This window comes from Brachypodium distachyon, chromosome 1, assembly GCF_000005505.3.
Source record: "Brachypodium distachyon strain Bd21 chromosome 1, Brachypodium_distachyon_v3.0, whole genome shotgun sequence".
Classification (NCBI taxonomy): Eukaryota; Viridiplantae; Streptophyta; class Magnoliopsida; order Poales; family Poaceae; genus Brachypodium; species Brachypodium distachyon.
This window is the reverse complement of record NC_016131.3, coordinates 57,266,463-57,285,533: the sequence shown is the minus strand read 5'-3', so window position 1 is coordinate 57,285,533 and position 19,071 is coordinate 57,266,463. Positions and strand designations below refer to the sequence as shown.

At 47.0% G+C, this 19,071-nt stretch overlaps 5 protein-coding genes across 6 annotated transcripts; 1 reads left to right on the top strand and 4 right to left on the bottom strand.

Moving 5' to 3' along the window:
* Nucleotides 1-138: 138 nt before the first annotated feature.
* Nucleotides 139-4,014, bottom strand: LOC100831206 (transcription factor PIF4). Of its 2 annotated transcripts, none has more exons than XM_010230123.3 (8): nucleotides 3,572-4,014; nucleotides 3,054-3,480; nucleotides 2,846-2,947; nucleotides 2,682-2,747; nucleotides 2,528-2,593; nucleotides 2,123-2,413; nucleotides 1,887-2,049; nucleotides 139-1,072 (listed from the first exon to the last, which is right to left on the bottom strand). In XM_010230123.3, the coding sequence occupies exons 1-7, from the start codon at nucleotides 3,628-3,630 to the stop codon at nucleotides 1,921-1,923; spliced, it is 1,140 nt and encodes a 379-aa protein (XP_010228425.1). In that variant the 5' UTR covers nucleotides 3,631-4,014; the 3' UTR covers nucleotides 139-1,072; nucleotides 1,887-1,920. The 2 variants fall into 2 exon arrangements, with proteins under 2 accessions (XP_010228425.1, XP_010228426.1); XM_010230124.3 differs by having other exon boundaries at nucleotides 1,887-2,043; nucleotides 3,572-3,980.
* Nucleotides 4,015-5,601: 1,587 nt separating this feature from the next.
* On the bottom strand, nucleotides 5,602-8,473 carry LOC100829425 (uncharacterized oxidoreductase At1g06690, chloroplastic). Its single transcript, XM_003557586.4, has 10 exons — nucleotides 8,109-8,473; nucleotides 7,556-7,647; nucleotides 7,423-7,460; nucleotides 7,136-7,297; nucleotides 7,029-7,051; nucleotides 6,857-6,928; nucleotides 6,591-6,758; nucleotides 6,428-6,510; nucleotides 6,231-6,293; nucleotides 5,602-6,002 (listed from the first exon to the last, which is right to left on the bottom strand). The coding sequence occupies exons 1-10, from the start codon at nucleotides 8,341-8,343 to the stop codon at nucleotides 5,817-5,819; spliced, it is 1,122 nt and encodes a 373-aa protein (XP_003557634.1). The 5' UTR covers nucleotides 8,344-8,473; the 3' UTR covers nucleotides 5,602-5,816.
* A 954-nt stretch (nucleotides 8,474-9,427) lies between these two features.
* On the bottom strand, nucleotides 9,428-12,016 carry LOC100829128 (uncharacterized oxidoreductase At1g06690, chloroplastic). Its single transcript, XM_003557585.4, has 10 exons — nucleotides 11,594-12,016; nucleotides 11,363-11,454; nucleotides 11,185-11,222; nucleotides 10,914-11,075; nucleotides 10,779-10,801; nucleotides 10,569-10,640; nucleotides 10,298-10,465; nucleotides 10,117-10,199; nucleotides 9,970-10,032; nucleotides 9,428-9,891 (listed from the first exon to the last, which is right to left on the bottom strand). The coding sequence occupies exons 1-10, from the start codon at nucleotides 11,826-11,828 to the stop codon at nucleotides 9,709-9,711; spliced, it is 1,119 nt and encodes a 372-aa protein (XP_003557633.1). The 5' UTR covers nucleotides 11,829-12,016; the 3' UTR covers nucleotides 9,428-9,708.
* Nucleotides 12,017-14,939: 2,923 nt separating this feature from the next.
* On the top strand, nucleotides 14,940-16,802 carry LOC100828826. The gene is made up of 2 exons (XM_010230122.3): nucleotides 14,940-16,357; nucleotides 16,475-16,802. Exon 1 carries the CDS (start codon nucleotides 15,123-15,125, stop codon nucleotides 16,302-16,304), a length of 1,182 nt encoding a protein of 393 aa, XP_010228424.1. The 5' UTR covers nucleotides 14,940-15,122; the 3' UTR covers nucleotides 16,305-16,357; nucleotides 16,475-16,802.
* Nucleotides 16,803-17,265: 463 nt separating this feature from the next.
* Nucleotides 17,266-18,982, bottom strand: LOC100828528 (reticulon-like protein B8). Its single transcript, XM_003557583.4, has 6 exons — nucleotides 18,821-18,982; nucleotides 18,414-18,608; nucleotides 18,111-18,291; nucleotides 17,875-18,016; nucleotides 17,713-17,782; nucleotides 17,266-17,592 (listed from the first exon to the last, which is right to left on the bottom strand). Exons 2-6 carry the CDS (start codon nucleotides 18,598-18,600, stop codon nucleotides 17,423-17,425), a joined length of 750 nt encoding a protein of 249 aa, XP_003557631.1. The 5' UTR covers nucleotides 18,601-18,608; nucleotides 18,821-18,982; the 3' UTR covers nucleotides 17,266-17,422.
* Nucleotides 18,983-19,071: the final 89 nt, after the last annotated feature.

The window sequence follows — 19,071 nt, the reverse complement described above, 5'->3', positions numbered from 1 at the left end:
ACTTGCTCTGTTTTTTGAACTGGACGTATTTATTTTTGCAAAATAAGCACAGGGCGTGTGCATGTGTCCCCCCACATTGCTAAACATCAGCATCAATCGTTATGATTCGCATAAAGGAAAAGAGAAAACATGAGCATGGATGAGAACCAAATCTCGACCTATAAATGTGAAGCAAAATCCCAATCTCCATCGACGGCGACCTGGGCTGACTCACAATAAACACAAAGATGTAGATGTATTCAGAGACTCTAATTACTCCGTCTCCGATGTGGTATAGTGGCAACTGGGGCGAAACCGAACAAATGATAGCTGTCACCGTCTCCGATTAACTTGAAACTAAGCATCATTACACTGCATGTGGTATAGTTTCCATAAGAACAAGTGAAAAGGACAGCGGAGACGGTGCAACGGAGTACTCAGGGATCCTGATGCGGCAGCAGTTTGTTCAGGCACGCAATCCTTGGCGATGATTCTGCGTTACCGATGAACGAGAATGATCTCAATGTGCCCCTTGTCTGAACAGAACATGATTTTGTTCACCCTTGAAAAGTTTTCTCCTCTTCAGTGAATGTGGAATCCTGACATGCCATTGTGTCAACAGCACAAGTTTCTGCCAATCCTTGTGGTAGCCGTCGAATCGATAACTCGACAGCTGAATTGTTGGTCCTGGGTCGACGGGATGGTCATGTAAGAATACACAAGTGGTGTAACATCAGCAGAAAGAAGAGTGGAACTGCCCCTGCTTTTTCTCCTTGTGTAGATGCTGGCTCCAACCATGCCATGCTCCAGATCTGCAGCATATCTTCTGTAGTCCCTGCCAAGCCAAGTTCATCTCCCATGGACCAAATCATTCCAGAAACAGAAAGGTGATGCTGAAGACTATTCTCCAGATTAGAATAGTATCTGCGCTTGGCACGATCCTGGGCGTATACGTGTCGGCTACTCAGTGGTGCCACAAAGGCTCAAAGTTGCATGATCTGTCCTTGCCCTGCTCTTACAGCACACTGATGTCTCTTCTTCTGCTAGGACCAGTTTGTTATGGCCTCCTATGTTCAACCCCCCTGGCTGGTCACTGCACAAAAATTCAGCAACACGTCAAAGATGATAAGAAAAAGAAAGAGCGAAGCGTAGTGTTGTCATCAGTTTTATATTGCTTCTAGGGAACACCTGTGAACTATATATTATATATGCTAGGGTGATATTCTAGCCATGAGACATGTTTGTGTTTCCCTGACATCTTAAATTATGGTTTCGATGGACAATCTAAATAGGTACAGAACTTCATTAGTATATAAGGCCCTATGGTCAAACTTTACCTCAGCCTAGTAGTATATCATTAGTCTCTACATCAGCCTAATGATCCTGCTTAATATAATGATTACTTTTGGAGATAAAGTTAAGCAAACATTGGTTGTTGAGATAGCATCAAGGATCTCATCTGGCTACTACTAGTAGTATTTTCACTAGTTGCTGCCCTCATGCAAGTCCTTGTTGTACTCCTTGCCATGTCAGCATCAAGAGAGCGATGCTCAACCCAATTGTTTGTGAACTAGTCTCACTTGTTTTCGGTAATCTGACAAAACAGTCAATTGAATGTAACAGCGAAAGAGTGAAACAGATGCACAACCGATGCGGCAGAGTTCATCCAGTGATGGGACAGGACTGAAAGGTGCCAAAGGGGAAGGAAATATCAAGAACCGGTAAATCTGATGACAGTAATTTAGTTTCCATGCACTGATTAGTTAAGCTTAAGCACAGAGAATGATGATGCAGTGTTGTCCACCTGATAGATAAATTCAACAAAATTCTGTGTTTGAATTATTAGGGAGATCCATCTACACGCCTACTCCAATTGCAGTTTACAAGTAACAAAATTTTGTACTGACCAGTAATAAATCATCTTGTTGGAAACTCTTGGCCTCATGTTCCAGTTCTGTCAGCGGAAGAAGGCGGGCAGACTCCTGAAGCTGGAATAGCAGTGCTAGCCATTAACTCGTGAATCTCATTTTGTTGTGCCCTTTGAGATCCATAGGAGAACATACCCTGCACCCGGAAAGAATTAACGGCGTAAACAGAGGTGAAAATCTGAAAGATCTGTAGATATGAGATGCCTGACAATAACCTGAGTTGCTGCTGCTAGTGTGTCATTAGGATGCAAGAAAGGATTTGTCGGCTCGCAGACACCATCGTTCGGCATCTGGTTTGACACGTTGGGAAAATCGGTAGCTGGAGGCTGGACCTGAGGCATTTGATTTGGGAGAGGATTGTTCATGAATGGTGCTACTCTTTGCAGCTGGCTCAGGCTCTGTGCTGTGGGCATGCACGCAGGGTTCAAGCCCATTGCCATCTGCGGCATGAGCTGGTGAGCACCGGGGAACATCATCGGCGCCATCCCGGTAGTCATCCACATGATCTGAACCCGAAGCAACACCCTCAGCGGAGTACGGAGTACTAAAGATTGATTGACCACGGACTATAATTTTACATAAATGAGGAGAAATTGGAAATCGGAAGTGTGATATTGAACCTGAACTTGCAATTGCAGGGACTTCAAGTACTCGATTGCTTCATCTAGTATCGACGCCTTGTCGCTCTGAATTTTTTTTATAACTAGGATGATAAGTTCACCACAAATACAACACAAACTCAAACGTAACAAGAACTCAAAACTGTGATTCTACCTTGTTGCAATGAGGCACGAGCTCTTGCAACGCTTTCATCTTCTCGTTGATCCGATCCCTTCTTCTCTGCAAAAAAAAAAGGAGGCACCACATCAAATCAAGAGCACTCTCCAAGTAGCGCCACCGGCGATGGAGATGGGAATGGTTGGTTCGTCATAGCTTACCCGCTCCGACTGGTTATGGACCTCGGCGGCACGAGCCCTGCGCTTCCCCGCCGGCCGCCTCGACGTCCGTGTCTCGTCGACGGCCTCGCAGTCGTCGGCGTCCTGCAAATCCTTTCCACTCTGTCACTAACTGAGCCGAAATTAAACAAACTTAACACAGGCCGTTGCCATTGCACACCAACAAGAATGGGGGAAAAAAGAAGACGACCTCGCAGCGGCTATCGTCCAGCTCGTCCCTCCCCCTCTTGAGCAGCAGCGCGTGGCCGCCGGCCGCGGAGGACGCGCCGGGTTCCTCCTCCTCCTCCGCCTCCGCCTCCGGCGACGGCAGCAGCGGCGGCGGCGGCGGCGCCACCGCGTTGCTCCCGCAGAAGCTCGACCCGGCCGCCGCCTCGCCGGTGCGGCTCGAGCTCCCCGCCACGAAGGCGCCCGCGCCGTCGGCGTCGGCGATGCTGCGCCAGAGCTGCGAGTACAGGTCCCTGCCGCCGCCGCCGTCAGGGGCCAGCCACGCGGCCGCGTCCCCCTCCCCCGTGACCCCGCTCGCGCCGGCGCCGCTCTGGGAGCACCTCCGCTGCGCCTGCGCCACGACGGCTCCGTCCTGCCACAGCAGCTCCATCAGCTCGCCGCCGCCCTCCATCCTGCGCCACGCAACAACCAGCAACAATCACCCCAAGAACACAAAATCAAATCATCAAATCGATCAGAGAAGCTCGAAGTTAAACTGCGTACGGGAGGCGTATCTTGCGGTTCCGGCTCGGCGCCGGTCTCGTGCCACCGTCCATGTCCATGAATTGAATCAACGATCGATCCTCGCAGCACTGGGCACTCGATCCTTTGCACCCGAGCTGCTCGATCGATTGACACCGGGCTGTGTCTGTCCAGTCAGTTGAGCAAACAGAAACCGGCGGAGAGCGAGGTGTGCCTATGCGTCCGTCAAAAGCTTGGTGCTTTCGGTTTCTCAGAGACGAGGAGGAGGGCTGCGGGAAGCTGTGGGCTTGCTGGTGTCAGTTGGGTTGGATTTCCTTTCTCGGGGAACAGGGAATAGAAGGAGGCGCAGACGGGAAGAAAAGATTTGCTCCTAATCTGAGATTAAAGCATCCTCCATGATAGTTCTAATCCCGTTCCCTGCAGTTAAATTTGAGAATTTTGACTTAAAAAAGATCTCCAGCAGATGCCCGTCTCATTTTCCATTTCAAGCCGTTTCTCAAATTGAGCTCGGGATTTCAAAGAAAGAAAATGGTGGGAGGGAGAGACAAAAATCAGCCCTTGATTTGTCTTTTCCGAATCTTGATGAGATACAGGGAATGAAATATGAGAAATCTGTTGAAGATGAAGATGATTTGAGAAGGGTATCTTGGGAATCCAATGAAATATGAGAAATCTGTTGAAGATGAAGATGATTTGAGGAGGGTGTCTTGGGAATCCTTATATTTAAGGATTTCAAAGAAGCAAATATGGGGAAGCTCTTTTCTGTTGGATGTTCTCGGTCGATCCAGTGGCCCATCGTCAAAATTCATCGAATAACGAAATCTATGAGGAGTGAACGTCGTCTTTCTCTTGGAGCGAACGCTCTATTATTATAGACGCACATATTTGTTTTTTTTTTCACGTCTCCATGAATGAATATATTTGTCACTCCGAATTCTACGGGTGAGCCTCATACATTTATATGTAAATTAGTATAAATTCTTTCTCGGAATTTTTATGACTTTTTATATAATTTTAGATATAAGAATGTACAATTGACAATTAAAATTACATGAGTTTTCTAAAAATGTGCAGCTACTCAATTAAGCCTTAGACAAAGAACCAAACTCATCCGTGCATTGACGGTCTAAAAACTTGAACGGTGGAACACTTTAGTCACACAAACATGACTTGCAAATCAAAATGAGGCAACGACTTGATTGGAGGCTGACTCAGGATTTCCAGCTCGTGGAGTGGTGGTCATCCAAAATGGCCCCTGCGTGAGCAATAAGATCTTCAAACTGCCATCTCCTTAGTGTTTTGGTGTTTGTGGCGACACAAGAATGATGTGGTGTTTAATGATCGCATTAATGATTTGGTATTTAATGATTGCCTTCCGCAGGCTATGGCAAGTGATCCGGGATGAGACTAGTCGAGCTCATTCTGTGAGGGTGTTGCTAGCGGCCACAAAGACCTTCTTTGTTACACCATGACCAGCTCTCTGGCATTGTACTCGGCTTTGGCCTTCCCCTTCTATTGAATATCGATGCACTGCTGAAATGCATTCTATTTCCTCCGTTTTTATTTACTCCCTCAGTCCAACAAAAAATGTTTCAACTTTGACCAACTTTGAATGCATCAATACACTAAGTCATGATGCATCCAAATTTAGCAAACTTGAAACTTTTTTGGTATAAGACTTCTTGGCGAACTAAATTGAGTTGCCAAAACGTCTTATAAATGAAAGAAGGGAAGTAGCAAAAAAGAAAAAGAATAGGTTTATACGTACGTACCAAGATAGAGATTATAATCTTTCCCCTCTTTTGATTTCTTCTTCTTCTCCGTTTGCACCGAGCTGGGAGCAAAAGTCCAACATCCAAGTTCCCATGCTGCACAGGCACATGCATGTAGGGATATATATCACGAGTCTCCTTTCTCTGCCGACTTAGTTTTTTTTTTCAAGTCAAGTAAAAACGTGACAAAAAGATATCATGATTTCAGCAGCTACTCCTATCTGAAAAACAGACCAGAAGGAGGGAAAACAATTGTAATCATGTTTTGTGATGAGATCATGAGAATCAAGATCGGCCCAGTTTTTGAACTTTGATCCACATTATTATATATATATATATATATATATATATATATATTCTCCTTTTTTACAATTTTAACTCGAATTTTTCACGTAACTAATCTCCTATATATATATATGTACTGTATGTGCCTAGATCAATGCTGTACTATAGATATATCTTGATGAGCCACAAACTGGCTGCAGATTGTTGTTTTACAGCCTCTCGACGGGGAACCCCATGACCGGCTTGACCTCCCGCGCCATGGATCTCATCTCCTCCACCTCGTCGCCGGTCAGGCTCCACCCCAGCGCTCCGGCGAACTCCCTCGCCTGCTCCGCGTTCTTCGCCCCCGGGATCGGCACCACGTTCCCCTGGCACATCAGCCAGTTCAGAACCACCTGAAAACAACAACCAACCAACATCAGCGATCATTTGCAAACTTTATTTGCCAGCTTAATTAATAATCATCATGCATGTCATGAAATTAAATCTGCCTGAAATCTGCTGTTTTGTCGTCAGAATCATTTAATTTCTTCATGGGTTGGTGAGGTATATATATATATATGACTTGGCAATCAAGGAGACATTGTATATATTATGGAACATGCATGCAAAGAGCACAGCACCTGAGTTGGGGTCTTGTCGTAGCTTCCTCCGATCTCCTTGATCTTGTTGATGAGTGGTTGGAGCTGCAATTGTGTGGCATGAGAAGATCTCTCTTCAGTCAGCAAGGGGTTGGTAAGCAGCAGCAGAGATGGAAGGGAGAGAGTTCAAAGGTTTAATTGCAGCAAAGCTTATGATTAATAGTTCCTAATTTCACAACCTTGGTCAGGAATTCAGGAGTGTATATCCGTCCACGAGGCCCGGTCGGGGGATTTTCTGGCGTGTATTTTCCTGTCAAAGCTCCTGAAATAGAGGAAACAGATTGAAAAGTTGTACATGGGAGTAATTCAGATTGAAAAGTTGTACATGGTAATAGATTGTACCTTGGGCAATTGGGGAATATGCAATCAAAGTGATGCCAAGTTCATCACAAGCTGCCTTCACCCCATTTTCCTCAGGGTTCCTGTATATCAGACTGTAGTTTACTTGGTTTGAAGCGAGTGGAACTCCCCTTTGCTTGAGGCGGTCGTAAGCATCCCGCAGACGTTTCTCTGGTAATGGATGTGATTGAGCTTAGTTTTGTTCGAAATAAAAGCAAGTAGCATAACATCTTTTCGTCGGATGAGCAATGAAGTCAGATTTTACAAACCGCTGTAGTTTGAGACTCCAACAGATTTTACAAGACCTTGCTCATAAGCATCAGCAAGGCCGTCAAGGTAACCTGGATCATGTAAGCAGACCAAGAACAATGAGGTTACTGCACTGTAGTGGGTTTAACAAAGATGTTTTAACATTTATGTAGGTAGAGTTTTAGCTGATACCTTCATTACCCCATATCCCAGGCCTGAAAAGGATATGAAAGGAATAGTTTCAGCAACCTAAAGAGAGTATATGGCAAATAGCATCGAAGCTAGAAAGTTGAACTAACCAGTGAAGTTGGTACGACTCAACAGAGGAGACGCCAAGGCGGGAAAGTGAGCCCTTCAACGCAGCAAGAACACTTCCCCGGCCAAACCTCCATGGAAGAGCTGCAAACTTTGTTGCGATGGCCACCTCGACCTTTTCTTTTTGTTGCCTTTCCTTAATAAATCTGGTGGGAATTAAGGGGAACTTGTAACAATTAGAATCAGAATCATTGTGGAAAGACCCCTGGTTGTGGAACAGTAATTATTAAATAATATCGTAATGATGAACAAGGAAGCATGACATGCGTACCTCCCTAGTAAACTTTCAGAGTTTATCGCTCCTGATACCTAAATAACATCGAAATCAAGAGGTGCTGTCAAAGTTGCCATGAAAAGATCTAGAGAATGAGCAATAGTAGAGCAAGAAGTGGCTGGATCCCTACCCCTGCACCATACACTTCTGCAGTGTCAAAGAAGGTAATTCCACTATCGACGCTCGCATCGAATGCGCCTTTAGCTGCCTTGAGTTTCCTGTCTGCCAAATTAATTCAGGAAGATGCTTGTTCATTTCATATCGAATGAGCCATGTTCGTCACGACTTTCTAGTAATTAAATAGCAGGAACTCTAAGTACTACAGTGATTTGGCTCCGTACTCAAGAACAGTGCAAAGATTCAGAAACTGCAGATTTTTTAAGCTGATGTTAAGCTTCTCAGTGGTTACATACTTACATGGGACCTGAGCTCTGGCACACAGCCTTCTTAGGTTTTTTAGAGGCAATGCAACAAGCACGTCATGTGCATGACAGGACCATGGATTCTGTTTCCCAGCCCAGCCAGAAAAACAGGGGCAGGAACGAAAGTATGCAACAAACAACCAGATTGCAGCGAGTAGAGGGCTAGAGGCTACACTAAAGAGTCGATGGCCAAAAGATGAACTGCGGGCATTGGAATTTGGATTGGCAACAAGGCTCAGGATGGATTGCTTGCGTACGTACCGTCCCACTGGAAGTCGTTCCAGTAGGTGGTGTCGCCCCACGACCAGGCCCCGATGCCGAGCTTGGTCACCGCGACGCCGGACCCGCCAAGGACCGCCTTGTTGCTCCCGTCCTCCTCCACCGGCTTCGCCGCGCTCTCGGACGCCACGCGCGGCGGCCGGAGCGCCGCGCAACGCTGCCGCCGCCGCGGAACGCCGAGGTGGTGGGGCGCGCCGCCGGCGACCTGCAGGGCCATCGAGGGAAAGACGGGACGGGAAGGGAGGCGGCGGCAACAAGGGAGTGGTGAGCTCCTGCTGGGGGTCGTTCTTGGTGGGTGGTGGGTGGCGCGGGCGGGCGCGATGGCGTTTTTGGGAGCAGCGGAAGCGCGCGTTTTGTTTTGTGGCCACGGGAAGATGATGGGGCCACGTGGACGCGCCGGCGACCGCACCGGAGACGACGGCCTTCTTATTTACAGCACCAACTGCTCACGACTTATGAAAAAAAAAAGACCACATTTTTTTTGGCCTAAAGAAAATAAATTATTTTAACGAGAAAAAAAGTCTATTTTCCAACCTTGATCTCGTTAACCAAGTCGAGATGAACTTTGGCTTTTCAATCCCTGGAAGCATGGCCTATCCCTGTCAATTCAAACGTTAAAGTTGTTTAGCGCACCGGGGAAAATGATGATCTCAGTTGGGATTTTTCATTGCTCTCAGCGACAATAGAGCGATGTGTCATATACATTTTCATGCCTGATTTTTTTGTTCTGTTATTTGTTTTGCTTCCTGGCCTTAGTTGCCTAGAACGAGGAGACATTGATCAATGGGTCCTCGTTATCATCTCCGGGTCACGATTGCTTACTAATTTAGAAGCACTATATTGATGCCGGGTAGTCCCTCCATCTCATAATTCTTGCATCAAATTTGATTAAATATGGATATGGATATGGATGTATTTATTCCTAAAAAACGTCTAGATACATATAATTATTTGACAAGAATTATGGAACGGAGGTAGTAGCACCGTACCAGTTGAAACCGCCGATTATCCTGACCAAAGAGGTATGATGCAATCTAAACCATCCTTGTCTTTGAGTTTGGAGAAGGTAGGCATACCAAAGATGGTGCTTTGAGTATTTCAGTCCCGTTGAAATGGCAGAAAGCCCTGAAGTGACTAAACTCTGTTGGTATTCCATTGGAAATGACAACCAGGATACCAAGCTCATACTATCACCACACTTTTTTTTGTTGCCAAAACCAGATTATTGAATCCCATCCTGAAATCTGTCCAAAACTAAAAATGTTATGGTTTCAACCCATGCATTGGTCACCGTGCTTGGCTAAATAACCGGGGCACACACGCGCGGGCGTGTAGTGGCTAAACCCATGTAAATGTATATATGTATATGATCCACAAAACCATCCGAAAACACTCTGTCCTGTTCATTCACCCATTTTATTTTCTACTTCTTCTAATTCTACTAGGACACAGGTTGGGATCATACATGGCGGTGGTGATTACATCGATCAGCAGCAGGTTGCTAATAAGCAGCGGTGCAAGAGCCGATCATGAATATGGTGATCGGACGGCGGCCGGAGCATCGATCGAGCACTCAATTCGATCATGACTCCTCGATGGGCATCTTGATTCCCTTGATCTCGCGGGCGAGCGTCCTGAGCTCCTCGACCTCGTCGGCGGTGAGGCTCCAGCCGAGCGCCCCGGCGAACTCCATGGCCTGCACGGCGTTCTTCGCCCCCGGGATCGGCACCACGTTGCCCTGGCACGCCAGCCAGTTCAGAGACACCTGCAAACCAAAACGTCAATTAATCCAGAACTGATTGTTACTTAATGTCGATGTGAAGATCATGAAGCTAGCACGCACCTGGGTCGGGTTCTTGCCGTAGCTTGCTCCGATCTCTTTGATCCTGTTCATCAGCGGTTGGAGCTGCATGCGCACATAATAGAGATGGAAACACATATTCAGTGGTTGTCCTTAACTTCCCATAACAAAAATGCATATTATCTAAACCTTGGTGAGGAATTCTGGGGTGTATGTGTTCCCTCGAGGCCCCGTCGGAGGCTTCTCCGGAGTGTACTTCCCGGACAGAACACCTGAAAGACAAACGGTGAAATATTAGCAAGAAGTGAAAACAAAGAAACAATTGAGTATTGGTGAAATGTGTTGACATGGACGGTGTTTGATGGATTGCCTTGTGCGATTGGGGAGTATGCGATGAGTGTGACGCCGAGTTCGTCGCAGGCTTGCTTGACGCCGTTGAGCTCTGGCGTCCGGTAGATGAGGCTGTAGTTCACCTGGTTCGCCGCCAGCGGCACCCTGCGCTTCTTCAGCCGCGCGTGCGCGTCCCGGAGACGCTTCTCTGGAAAACACACACATTGCAATCTATGGTCAATTTTGCAATTCAGCTGTAAGTGAAAACAATGGAACTTGATATTATTCAGATTTGTGTCCTGTTTTAGTACCGTTGTAGTTGGAGACCCCCACGGCCTTCACCAGTCCTTGCTCGTACGCGTCCGCCAGCCCGTCAAGGTACCCTGAATTGACACAATTGTTCGTATATGGAAGCATCCAGTTAAATAATCGACCCCTTCCCCTTGGAGAACTGATGATGAAGTTGCATGTAATCCAAAGAGTTTGAGTCATTATGTGATTGGTTTCTGAATTATGAGTACCTTCGTTGCCCCATAGCCCTGGCCTGAAAGATTAGATTCAGGTGGCTTGGTTAGCATGCAAGTTGTTGTGAAGAAGAATAACTGAAGAAGATTGTGAGATTCAGATAGGAGAGATGTGTAGTAGTACTAGAGTACCAGTGGAGCTGGTAGAGCTCGACGGAGGGGAGGCCGAGGCGGCCGAGGGAGTTCTTGAGCGCGGAAAGGACGCTGCCGCGGCCGAACCGCCATGGCAGCGCGGCGAACTTGGTGGCCACCACCACGTCCACCTCGCCCTTCTCCTTCCTCTCCCTGATGAAACTGCATATATGTTGCCATGATCAACAACATGGGTGACTGAATTCTCTGAAGAACAATTTAATCAGTGCTCTAACTTGTTGTTGGTGTGGTGGATATGTATGTCACTTACTCTCCCAGTAGGCTCTCTGAGTTGACTGCCCCCATGAGCTGAAGAATTGTATTGCAGAGGAGGAAGTCAGTACAATATGTTGGAAGAGGTTCCAGAGTTTGTCATGGCCGACAGACAGATCGAGGAAGCATGCATGTCGTTGACGGTTGCTGCTTGATCAAGCAAGTAATTTAATTACCGCTGTTCCGTAGACTTCGGCGGTGTCGAAGAAGGTCATCCCGTTGTCGACGCTGGCGTCGAACGCGGCTTTCGCCTCCTTGAGCCTCCTGTCTGCAACGGAAAAAAAAGAAAAAAAACTCCAACAAAATTCTTCTTCTTTGTCTAATGTTTCTCACACGGTTTGTTTTTTTGAAATAAACTTAATTAAGAGCGTTGATTTCAGAGACTTTCTGACGGACGACGTACTGACCATCCCATTCGGAGTCGTTCCAGTAAGTTGTGTCGCCCCAGGACCAAGCCCCGATCCCCAGCTTGCTCACCGCCACGCTCGACTCCCCCAGCCTCACTTTCTCCTCCTCCTCCACCTTCGCCGCCGACGCCCTTATCACCGGCAGCCGCCGCACCGCTTTCCCCGACGCCGCTCTCCGGCCGCCGAAAGAGCAGCGGCAGCCGCCGCCGACCTGCATCGACCAAGCGGCGGCCATCTTCACGCACGGACAGCCTAGCTAGCTCCGCTCTTTGCTGCACACTCACCGAGTCACCGAGCCACGAGTGGCAGATGAGCAGCTGGCAGGTTTTAACTATAGTTCGCTGCGAGGCTCTCAGAAGCTTTTTCTGACCAGTTTAGTTTGGCCGGTAGCCGGCAGGCCCGCCGGGGGAGATATGCTGGCCTGGCTGCGTGTGTGGCTTGCCTTGCACAGTAGCATGCCTCCATCAGCTGCCGTTGCTTGTCTTGGAGCCGAGCTGCTGCTGCAACGTGAGGAACGTGGCTGCGCTAGCTGGTCGGACGGAATCCCTGGGCCCCAACCATCTTTCTTCTCCTTCCCTCCGTCGTCGCCATCGTCGCAAAAATGGACGGTCCAGGAACCTTCCGAAAGCTGTGGCCGGATCTGGATGACGTAACGACAGCACACGCACGCCAACAAAGGCCCAGCCCAAGCAGGCCCGGTCCAGAGTCCAAACCAGAAGAAGCCCAACAACACCGTGACCGATATCCCTACAATGCATTAACTTTTTTATTACCTGTGGGTGTGTGTGTCAAAACGGCCAGCTGAGAGCTCAGGCTACTCTGTCCATGAAATTAGGAGAGCCCGGCTTTACTTGATTATAATACCAGCATACAAGTGGTACTGATAATTAATTATTAAATTGTACTCTTTAAGTTTTCCTTACATATTAGATCGATAAGGGTACGTACTTTATCTTAAGTACATCTAACTTTCCCGTTCGCTTTGCAGATATTGTTGTAAGGAGAAGATAAACATCCATGTATCATAGTACCATGTGGCGAGATCTAATTGTAATTTGAAACATGAAGAGGTGTGCCATCTTGCTAGAACCGTGGCCAGATCAGTAGCACTCTCCTTCTGTAACACACATGCAATTTTTGCAGTGTCTTCTGGTTATATATTTTTTGCCGCAACTTACCATGCTAACAAACCTTTTGTCATCTTATTCTTTTGTATACACAAATATATGGTTTGGAGCCATTAGTGTTTACTCAGATTTATGGCACAGGCACAACCTCGTCAACTTGTTTCTATTATCAAGCTGATTCAATAAACATCTTTTCAATTTTCAGGATCAACATAAAGCTATGAGTAGTCAATATGATTCGGTTGTCAATTGCAGTACAAAACTAAACAGTAACTTTAGAGTAATATCATGCAATGCGTCTCATAGATGGCAATTGAAGAATCCGTGGTGAAGATCTTCCTACTGCTTACTCCCAATGCATGCAATTAATTCTGAGTAAATATTCTTCGCAAAAAAAAATCTGAGTAAATATGGTTGGCTCATATTGAACCTTATTTTCTTTGTGTGTCATCATTTGGTGACAATGGAAAAAAAAGGCCCAACAAAGCATGCCGCACAAATTGAAAAAAGAACTTGTGAGAAGCAACAATTTTTCTGAGTAGTGATGCACCTCACGCTACTTCCAAGTACCCGCGCCTCTACATGCAATCGCACGAGAGCAAAGAGCTCACATGGCAAAGCAGAGTAAAGCATTATCGAGATGCAGGCGGCAGGCTCAGAAAAAAAAATGCACATACCTAATAATACATTAAAAATTATCACATCAATTACGCAAAACTGCGCTCACGTCCATGCCTAGTACAGTACATACGGGCAGCCACCCATTGGGACTTGGGAGCTCCCTCGGCCCAGTGTATACGATACCTGCGAGCCTGCGAAGAAACACTCCTGTCCTGGGCAGCAACGGAAGCTCTCAAACTGTATCCTCCAAATCCCTTGACTTCAATATCCACTTCCACCAGCTACTAACCTCTTTTTTCCTTTTTGAAAGTTAGCATGTGAGTTGCTAAGATCACAGCACAGACGAAAAGCCGATGGCTAAGTAACTAAAGTTCACAGCAGGGTTTGTTCTCGTAGAAAAGATCTTTTATATGGACCGGTCCAAGTAAACAATATTCAAACACGTGGTGGCATGGTCAAGCCTACAAGGTATTAAAGTCAAGTCAAGTCGAAAAAGGCAATCCTCCTAACCATGGTCAAAGTGAAATGACTCAAATTGGAGGAAGAAAAGAGAATGAGGGGATAGAAGCAAAGTGGACAAATGATGAACGAATAAGGCATATGGTCCATCAACCATTCCTTTTTCCCACTTGGTGCATCCACAAATATATGGATCAAGACACCTACCTTTCCTCATTTTCTCTCTCCCACCAAGGGAGACATCGTGTTAAAAAAAAAAGGCAGCGATGAACTTTTGTCATGTACCCATAACCTACATAACCTCCAAGGGGTCATGTATCACTCACTCTAAACTTGAATAAACCAAATGGAGAGGCCCAGAGGCTCCGCAGGAGCTTTAGGTTGGTGGGAGCTCGGAATTGGGTTAGAGTTCAAAAGGTATTCTTATCTCGTTGCTCGGAAAGACCTCATTGCATGAGAGGGCCCAAAGGATCTCTCCCTAAGTGTATTTTGAGAAGACTCGTTTGGCTGAAAATTGGGTAATGATCCCATTGTTGACTCTCCCCTAACATAGGACTAGGTGTACTGCAATCTTTCCTAAGATCGACGTACGCGTCCACTTTGTTTCTGGCCATCGCGCATCGACACCTCCTATACTAACTGTTGATCGACAACGATAAACAATGTTCGCAACGCAAAAAACGCTACGGGAAGGAAGGCGAGAAAATAACGGCGGTCATCGAGAAACCAAGAGGTGCGACGCCAACAACCCAGGAAAAAAAAGTTCAGAAAAACCAAACATGGTCGAAGGGGATAAGTCCTCTAGCGAGCATCGAGTGGTCCGCATTATCCCTTATGCAAGTCAAAAGGCCGGCGAGCACATCTTCATTTAAAAGGTGTTTCCTGCGTCTCATAATTCTTGTCATGTTTTTAGACAAAGAGAATTATGGACCGTTTCCTTCCAAAGCTAGCCGCAAATTTCTAAAAAATATAAGGAAAAAAAATAATCCAAAACGAATTTGCACAATGGCCGTGTTGCTATCGACGCAAATGGTTTCCCACCTTCCTCAGAAAAAAAAACCTAAATTTGTGGACCAGACATTCTTGCAATCGCCAACAAAACAATCTAGGAGTACTAGTAAATGAGTCTCTTTCTGCATTAACTGGCAACTCCGTAAAAAGAATCACTCTGTGCATTTCAAAGTTCTTGTCGTGGTTAAGTGGTTTTAGTTCAAAAGAATTTAGGAAAATTAAGGAGGGCTTTCTCCTTCGCTCCTGATTCCAGTCTGCTTCGCCGCCGCCGCCCACAAATCCGCCCCCTTTCCCTAGCCGCCGGCGACGCCATGATCCGCCTCCAAAGCTTCGTCCTTACCCGGCTCCTCTCTTCTCCCTCCGCCTCTCCCCTCCCCTCTCTCCACCGCCTTCTCTCCACGGCCGTGGTCGCCGCGCCCCAAATTTCCCCGAACCCTGGCTTCGCCGTCGCAGACTATCTGGTCGAGACCTGCGGCCTCACCCGACCGCAAGCCCTCAAGGCCTCCAAGAAGCTCTCCCACCTCAAGTCTCCCTCCAATCCCGACGCCGTCCTCGCCTTCCTCGCCGGCCTCGGCCTATCCAGCTCCGACGTCGCCGCCCTCGTTGCCAAGGACCCCAAGTTCCTCTGCGCCGGCGTCGGGGCAATCCTGGAACCCAACGTCGTCGAGCTCACCGGCCTCGGTCTATCGCATTCTGAGATCGCGCGCCTCGTCTCTCTCGAAGGCAGCCACTTCCGCATTAGATCCATCGTCTCCAAGCTGAGCTACTACCTTCCCCTCTTCGGTTCCCCCGAGAACCTCCTCCGGGCCCTCAGGACAAACTCCTACCTTCTCACCTCCAGCCTCGACAAGGTGATAGACCCCAATCGGGCCTTCCTTCGGGAGTGCGGGCTAGCTGATTGTGATATTGCCAAACTGTGCACCGGCGTGCCATGGATTCTTACCGCCAAAGCAGAGCGCATCCGGTCGATGGTGAAGTGCGCCGAAGCTATAGGTGTGCCCCGTGGCTCTAAGATGTTCCGGCATGCATTGCATGCTATCGGATTCCAGAGTGAGGACGCGCTCGCTGCCAAAGTGGAGTATTTGAAGAACACATTCAGGTGGTCGGAGGCTGAGGCAGGCATAGCTGTTTCTAAGGCTCCAACGTTGCTGGCGCGTTCCAAGGACACGCTGCAGAGCTTGTCAGAGTTCCTGATCTCCGAGGTGGGGTTGGAACCGGCATACATAGCTCACCGGGCGGGACTGCTCACTTGCAGCCTGGAGGGCCGGATCAGATCCCGGTACTACGTTTTGAACTTTCTCAAGGCAAATGGATTGCTAAAGCGGGAGTTGAGCTGCTATAGTGCAGTCATGATGAGCGAGAAGCTGTTCATGAAGAGGATCATAAGCCCTCACAAGGAAGCTCTGCCACAGCTCGCTGAAGACTATGCTGCCGCTTGCCGAGGGGAAATGCCGACGAATTTCAGATTGACATGGACCCAGAACGGGCTATGAGGATTGATGGCTGCGTATCAGCGTATGGCGCAACAAAGTTTTCACCATGCGTAGTAAGCTCGTAATTTCTGTCAGATGGATATTGGTTATCTGCTATAGCAATATCTGGTTCAGTCGTTAGCAGTTGTTACTAACCTGAACACTGATGAGTTTGATTTCTCATTCGGCAGAGAAGAAAACATTGGCTGCAATCTCTGAAGGATAGAAGTCCAGGAATATATTTGTGTTTCTGACATTTGTTTAGGATCATGGAAATTGCATGTGTGGGTGGACCAATTTTCTCTTTATTTAGTAAGGAGTTAATAACATTGCTAAATTGGCAGTGTGCAAGATTTTCCACCCTGTTGACCAATTATAGTGTCTTCAACAATGTATTTTACACAGTTATGTTTTCACGCCTTGATGGATAGTGAGACTATTTACATTCGTGGGTACCTGTAAACATCTCTCCGTGTGAACTTTTCAATTTCTGTGGTAAGAACTAGATTTTTTTAACTATGGATGTTCTAACTGTGGATATTGTGTCTCATGCTTGTGATATGAGGTAAAATCTGGAGAACTCTGTGCAACTACAACTATGGCCTCCACTTGCCTAATTGTACTATTAATTCTTTGACGACGAGCAACTTTGATGCAGGTTCAGTGACATGACAAGAGATAACTTAGTGTGTGAATAGTGTGGTCTTCTAAGTAGTAATTTTGGCTCGTGTTCCCTTCAACGCAGAAACATCTTGCCTCTTGTTTAGTTTAACAGTTTGGAAGCTGGTACATGTTGACTACATTTACAACATCTGTGAAACCTGACCAGTGCAGATGAAAAAACCTATAACTTGCATGCCTAATGTTTGGTCAAATGGATACCGTGGTGTCGTCTCTTCTGCAGCCAAATGTAACCTGGTTATGATTTCATCTCTCAAAATTGTTTTTCTTTTCATTCTGTCAAAGGATGCCAGTCAGAAAATTGGGCTCAAATATGGCTAAATTGCTGCTATTAATATAAATATAAATGGAGGATACTTCCATTGTCTATAGAGAAACATAGAAAATACACACAGTACTGCTATGAGCTGTACAATATAGTACTACAATCCAGAGTCCCCTTTAGGCACATCTTGGAGCTACTGGCTTTTCTTGAACTTGAGGTTCCCTTTTGGCATCTTGCTCAGGACCCCTTTGTCAAGCTTCTGGTACTGGCTCCCAATCAGCCCAAGCATGTTGTTCACGACCTCATCAACTTGATCATGGTACTTCTCATAGAACACTGGAAGAGTGTGTGCACACACAAACCCTGGGATCACCGGAGCACCAATGTAAATGACAGACAGAAGAAGAAAAACAGAAAGATTATCTGTTCATATGTTAATATAAACCGCCCCTCAATATGAAGTGAAATCATAGCTGCTGTTACCAATGTAGATGACTGTTATGAGATTGCACCAGCCACCGACGAAAGCGGCGGCAAGTAACCCGACGATCACCTGAAAGAAGAATTCAATCTTTGCTCATGATATCTGCAAGTTTGCAAAGGGAGCAAAACTGATGGAACAGAGTTCATTCACCCCATTCATACCTTTAGGAACTGCTTCAGGTCTCTTCCACAGGACACATCCTGTAAGCTCCCCAGGAACCTGTTCACCTGGGCGCCGATGGCGGCGCCTGCGTTCGCGAACAGCTCCTCTGGCAACTCGACACGTGGCACGTTAGAAGATGACCTGGGAAAAAAAATCAGAAATCATACAAGAAACTTGCAGAAAAATGGTTGGAGATCAATGGTATGTATAGGAATGAATATATATACAGACATACCCATTGAGCATGCCTGAGAAGCTGGACCAGCCAAACTGGGCAACCATGCCAAGAACAAGCACAAAGGATACAATGGTCAGGAAATGGTAGCCGAACCACTCGAAGAACACCCATGCCACCGTTGCACCGGCAAGAACGCTCGAGGACATCTTCTTGTTCCTCCACATCAGCACGTCGGCGGCTGTGACGATCGGCGATCATCGGTCGTCAGGATCCAGCAAGAATTAATCAACCCATCAGCAAATTCATGTAGTCAAATTGATGGGGAAGATAAGAGTTTTCAGGTGTGATGAGGTTTCAGACATTTTCCACCGCCGAGGATGTGGTGGACGGACTTGTGGCCGCCGAAGAGCCTCTTGGCCTGGCCGGAGATGGAGGAGCCCGGCTCGTCGTCGAACCGGACCGACTTCTGCTTGGGGAGCTTGTCGGCGATGGCGTCCATGATGCCGCTCACCATGCTCTCCGCCGCGTTCTCCGACTGCTCCGGCATCTTCTCAGCTGCACCCTCAAGAATACATACAATCGTTAGGTAGCAAGCAACTCAAGCTTCACTTTTCCAGTGCCATCACTCAAATAAATTAAGACTATTTCTGAACACGGAGAAGGCACAGCAAGACGCTGCATATTCAGAAGAATTTATTACAGGCAAACAGACCATAAAATTAGAGGGGGAAAGGTAGTAAGCAGACGAAACAGAGAGATGGGATTACCAAGCAAATATCGGTTGAAGTTGCTGCTGATCGGGTAGGAGTTTGGCGAGGTAGAGAGAAGAGGGGAAAAGGTAGGAGAAGAAGAGCAATCTCTCTTTTCTCTATTTTCAGTGGAGGAACCGAGGAAGAAGAGCAATTAGTGTTACTAGCTTGTTGAATGAAAGGGATGGGTGGGCCGTCGACTTGCTCGTAATTGGTCTGTGGGCCCAATGCCTTCTTGGAGCCATAAGTGTGGTCCAACAACTTGATCT

What these genes read in the sequence shown, in the direction of transcription:
- LOC100831206 (XM_010230123.3), bottom strand. Translation starts at nt 3,630, where the DNA reads ATGGACATGGACGGTGGCACGAGACCGGCGCCGAGCCGGAACCGCAAG. An exon ending in AACCGCAAGATACGCCTCCC is followed by an intron (nt 3,481 to 3,571) that starts GTACGCAGTTTA and finishes TGCGTGGCGCAG; the next exon opens with GATGGAGGGCGGCGGCGAGC. An exon ending in TGGACGATAGCCGCTGCGAG is followed by an intron (nt 2,948 to 3,053) that starts GTCGTCTTCTTT and finishes AAGGATTTGCAG; the next exon opens with GACGCCGACGACTGCGAGGC.
- LOC100828528 (XM_003557583.4), bottom strand. Translation starts at nt 18,600, where the DNA reads ATGCCGGAGCAGTCGGAGAACGCGGCGGAGAGCATGGTGAGCGGCATC. An exon ending in CATCCTCGGCGGTGGAAAAT is followed by an intron (nt 18,292 to 18,413) that starts GTCTGAAACCTC and finishes CGATCGTCACAG; the next exon opens with CCGCCGACGTGCTGATGTGG. An exon ending in ACCTGAAGCAGTTCCTAAAG is followed by an intron (nt 17,783 to 17,874) that starts GTATGAATGGGG and finishes TTCTTCTTTCAG; the next exon opens with GTGATCGTCGGGTTACTTGC.
- LOC100828826 (XM_010230122.3), top strand. Translation starts at nt 15,123, where the DNA reads ATGATCCGCCTCCAAAGCTTCGTCCTTACCCGGCTCCTCTCTTCTCCC.
- LOC100829128 (XM_003557585.4), bottom strand. Translation starts at nt 11,828, where the DNA reads ATGGCCGCCGCTTGGTCGATGCAGGTCGGCGGCGGCTGCCGCTGCTCT. An exon ending in GAGCTCTACCAGCTCCACTG is followed by an intron (nt 10,802 to 10,913) that starts GTACTCTAGTAC and finishes CTAATCTTTCAG; the next exon opens with GCCAGGGCTATGGGGCAACG. An exon ending in GGGGGTCTCCAACTACAACG is followed by an intron (nt 10,466 to 10,568) that starts GTACTAAAACAG and finishes TGTGTTTTCCAG; the next exon opens with AGAAGCGTCTCCGGGACGCG.
- LOC100829425 (XM_003557586.4), bottom strand. Translation starts at nt 8,343, where the DNA reads ATGGCCCTGCAGGTCGCCGGCGGCGCGCCCCACCACCTCGGCGTTCCG. An exon ending in TCTGAAAGTTTACTAGGGAG is followed by an intron (nt 7,298 to 7,422) that starts GTACGCATGTCA and finishes AATTCCCACCAG; the next exon opens with ATTTATTAAGGAAAGGCAAC. An exon ending in ACGACAAGACCCCAACTCAG is followed by an intron (nt 6,003 to 6,230) that starts GTGCTGTGCTCT and finishes TGTTGTTTTCAG; the next exon opens with GTGGTTCTGAACTGGCTGAT.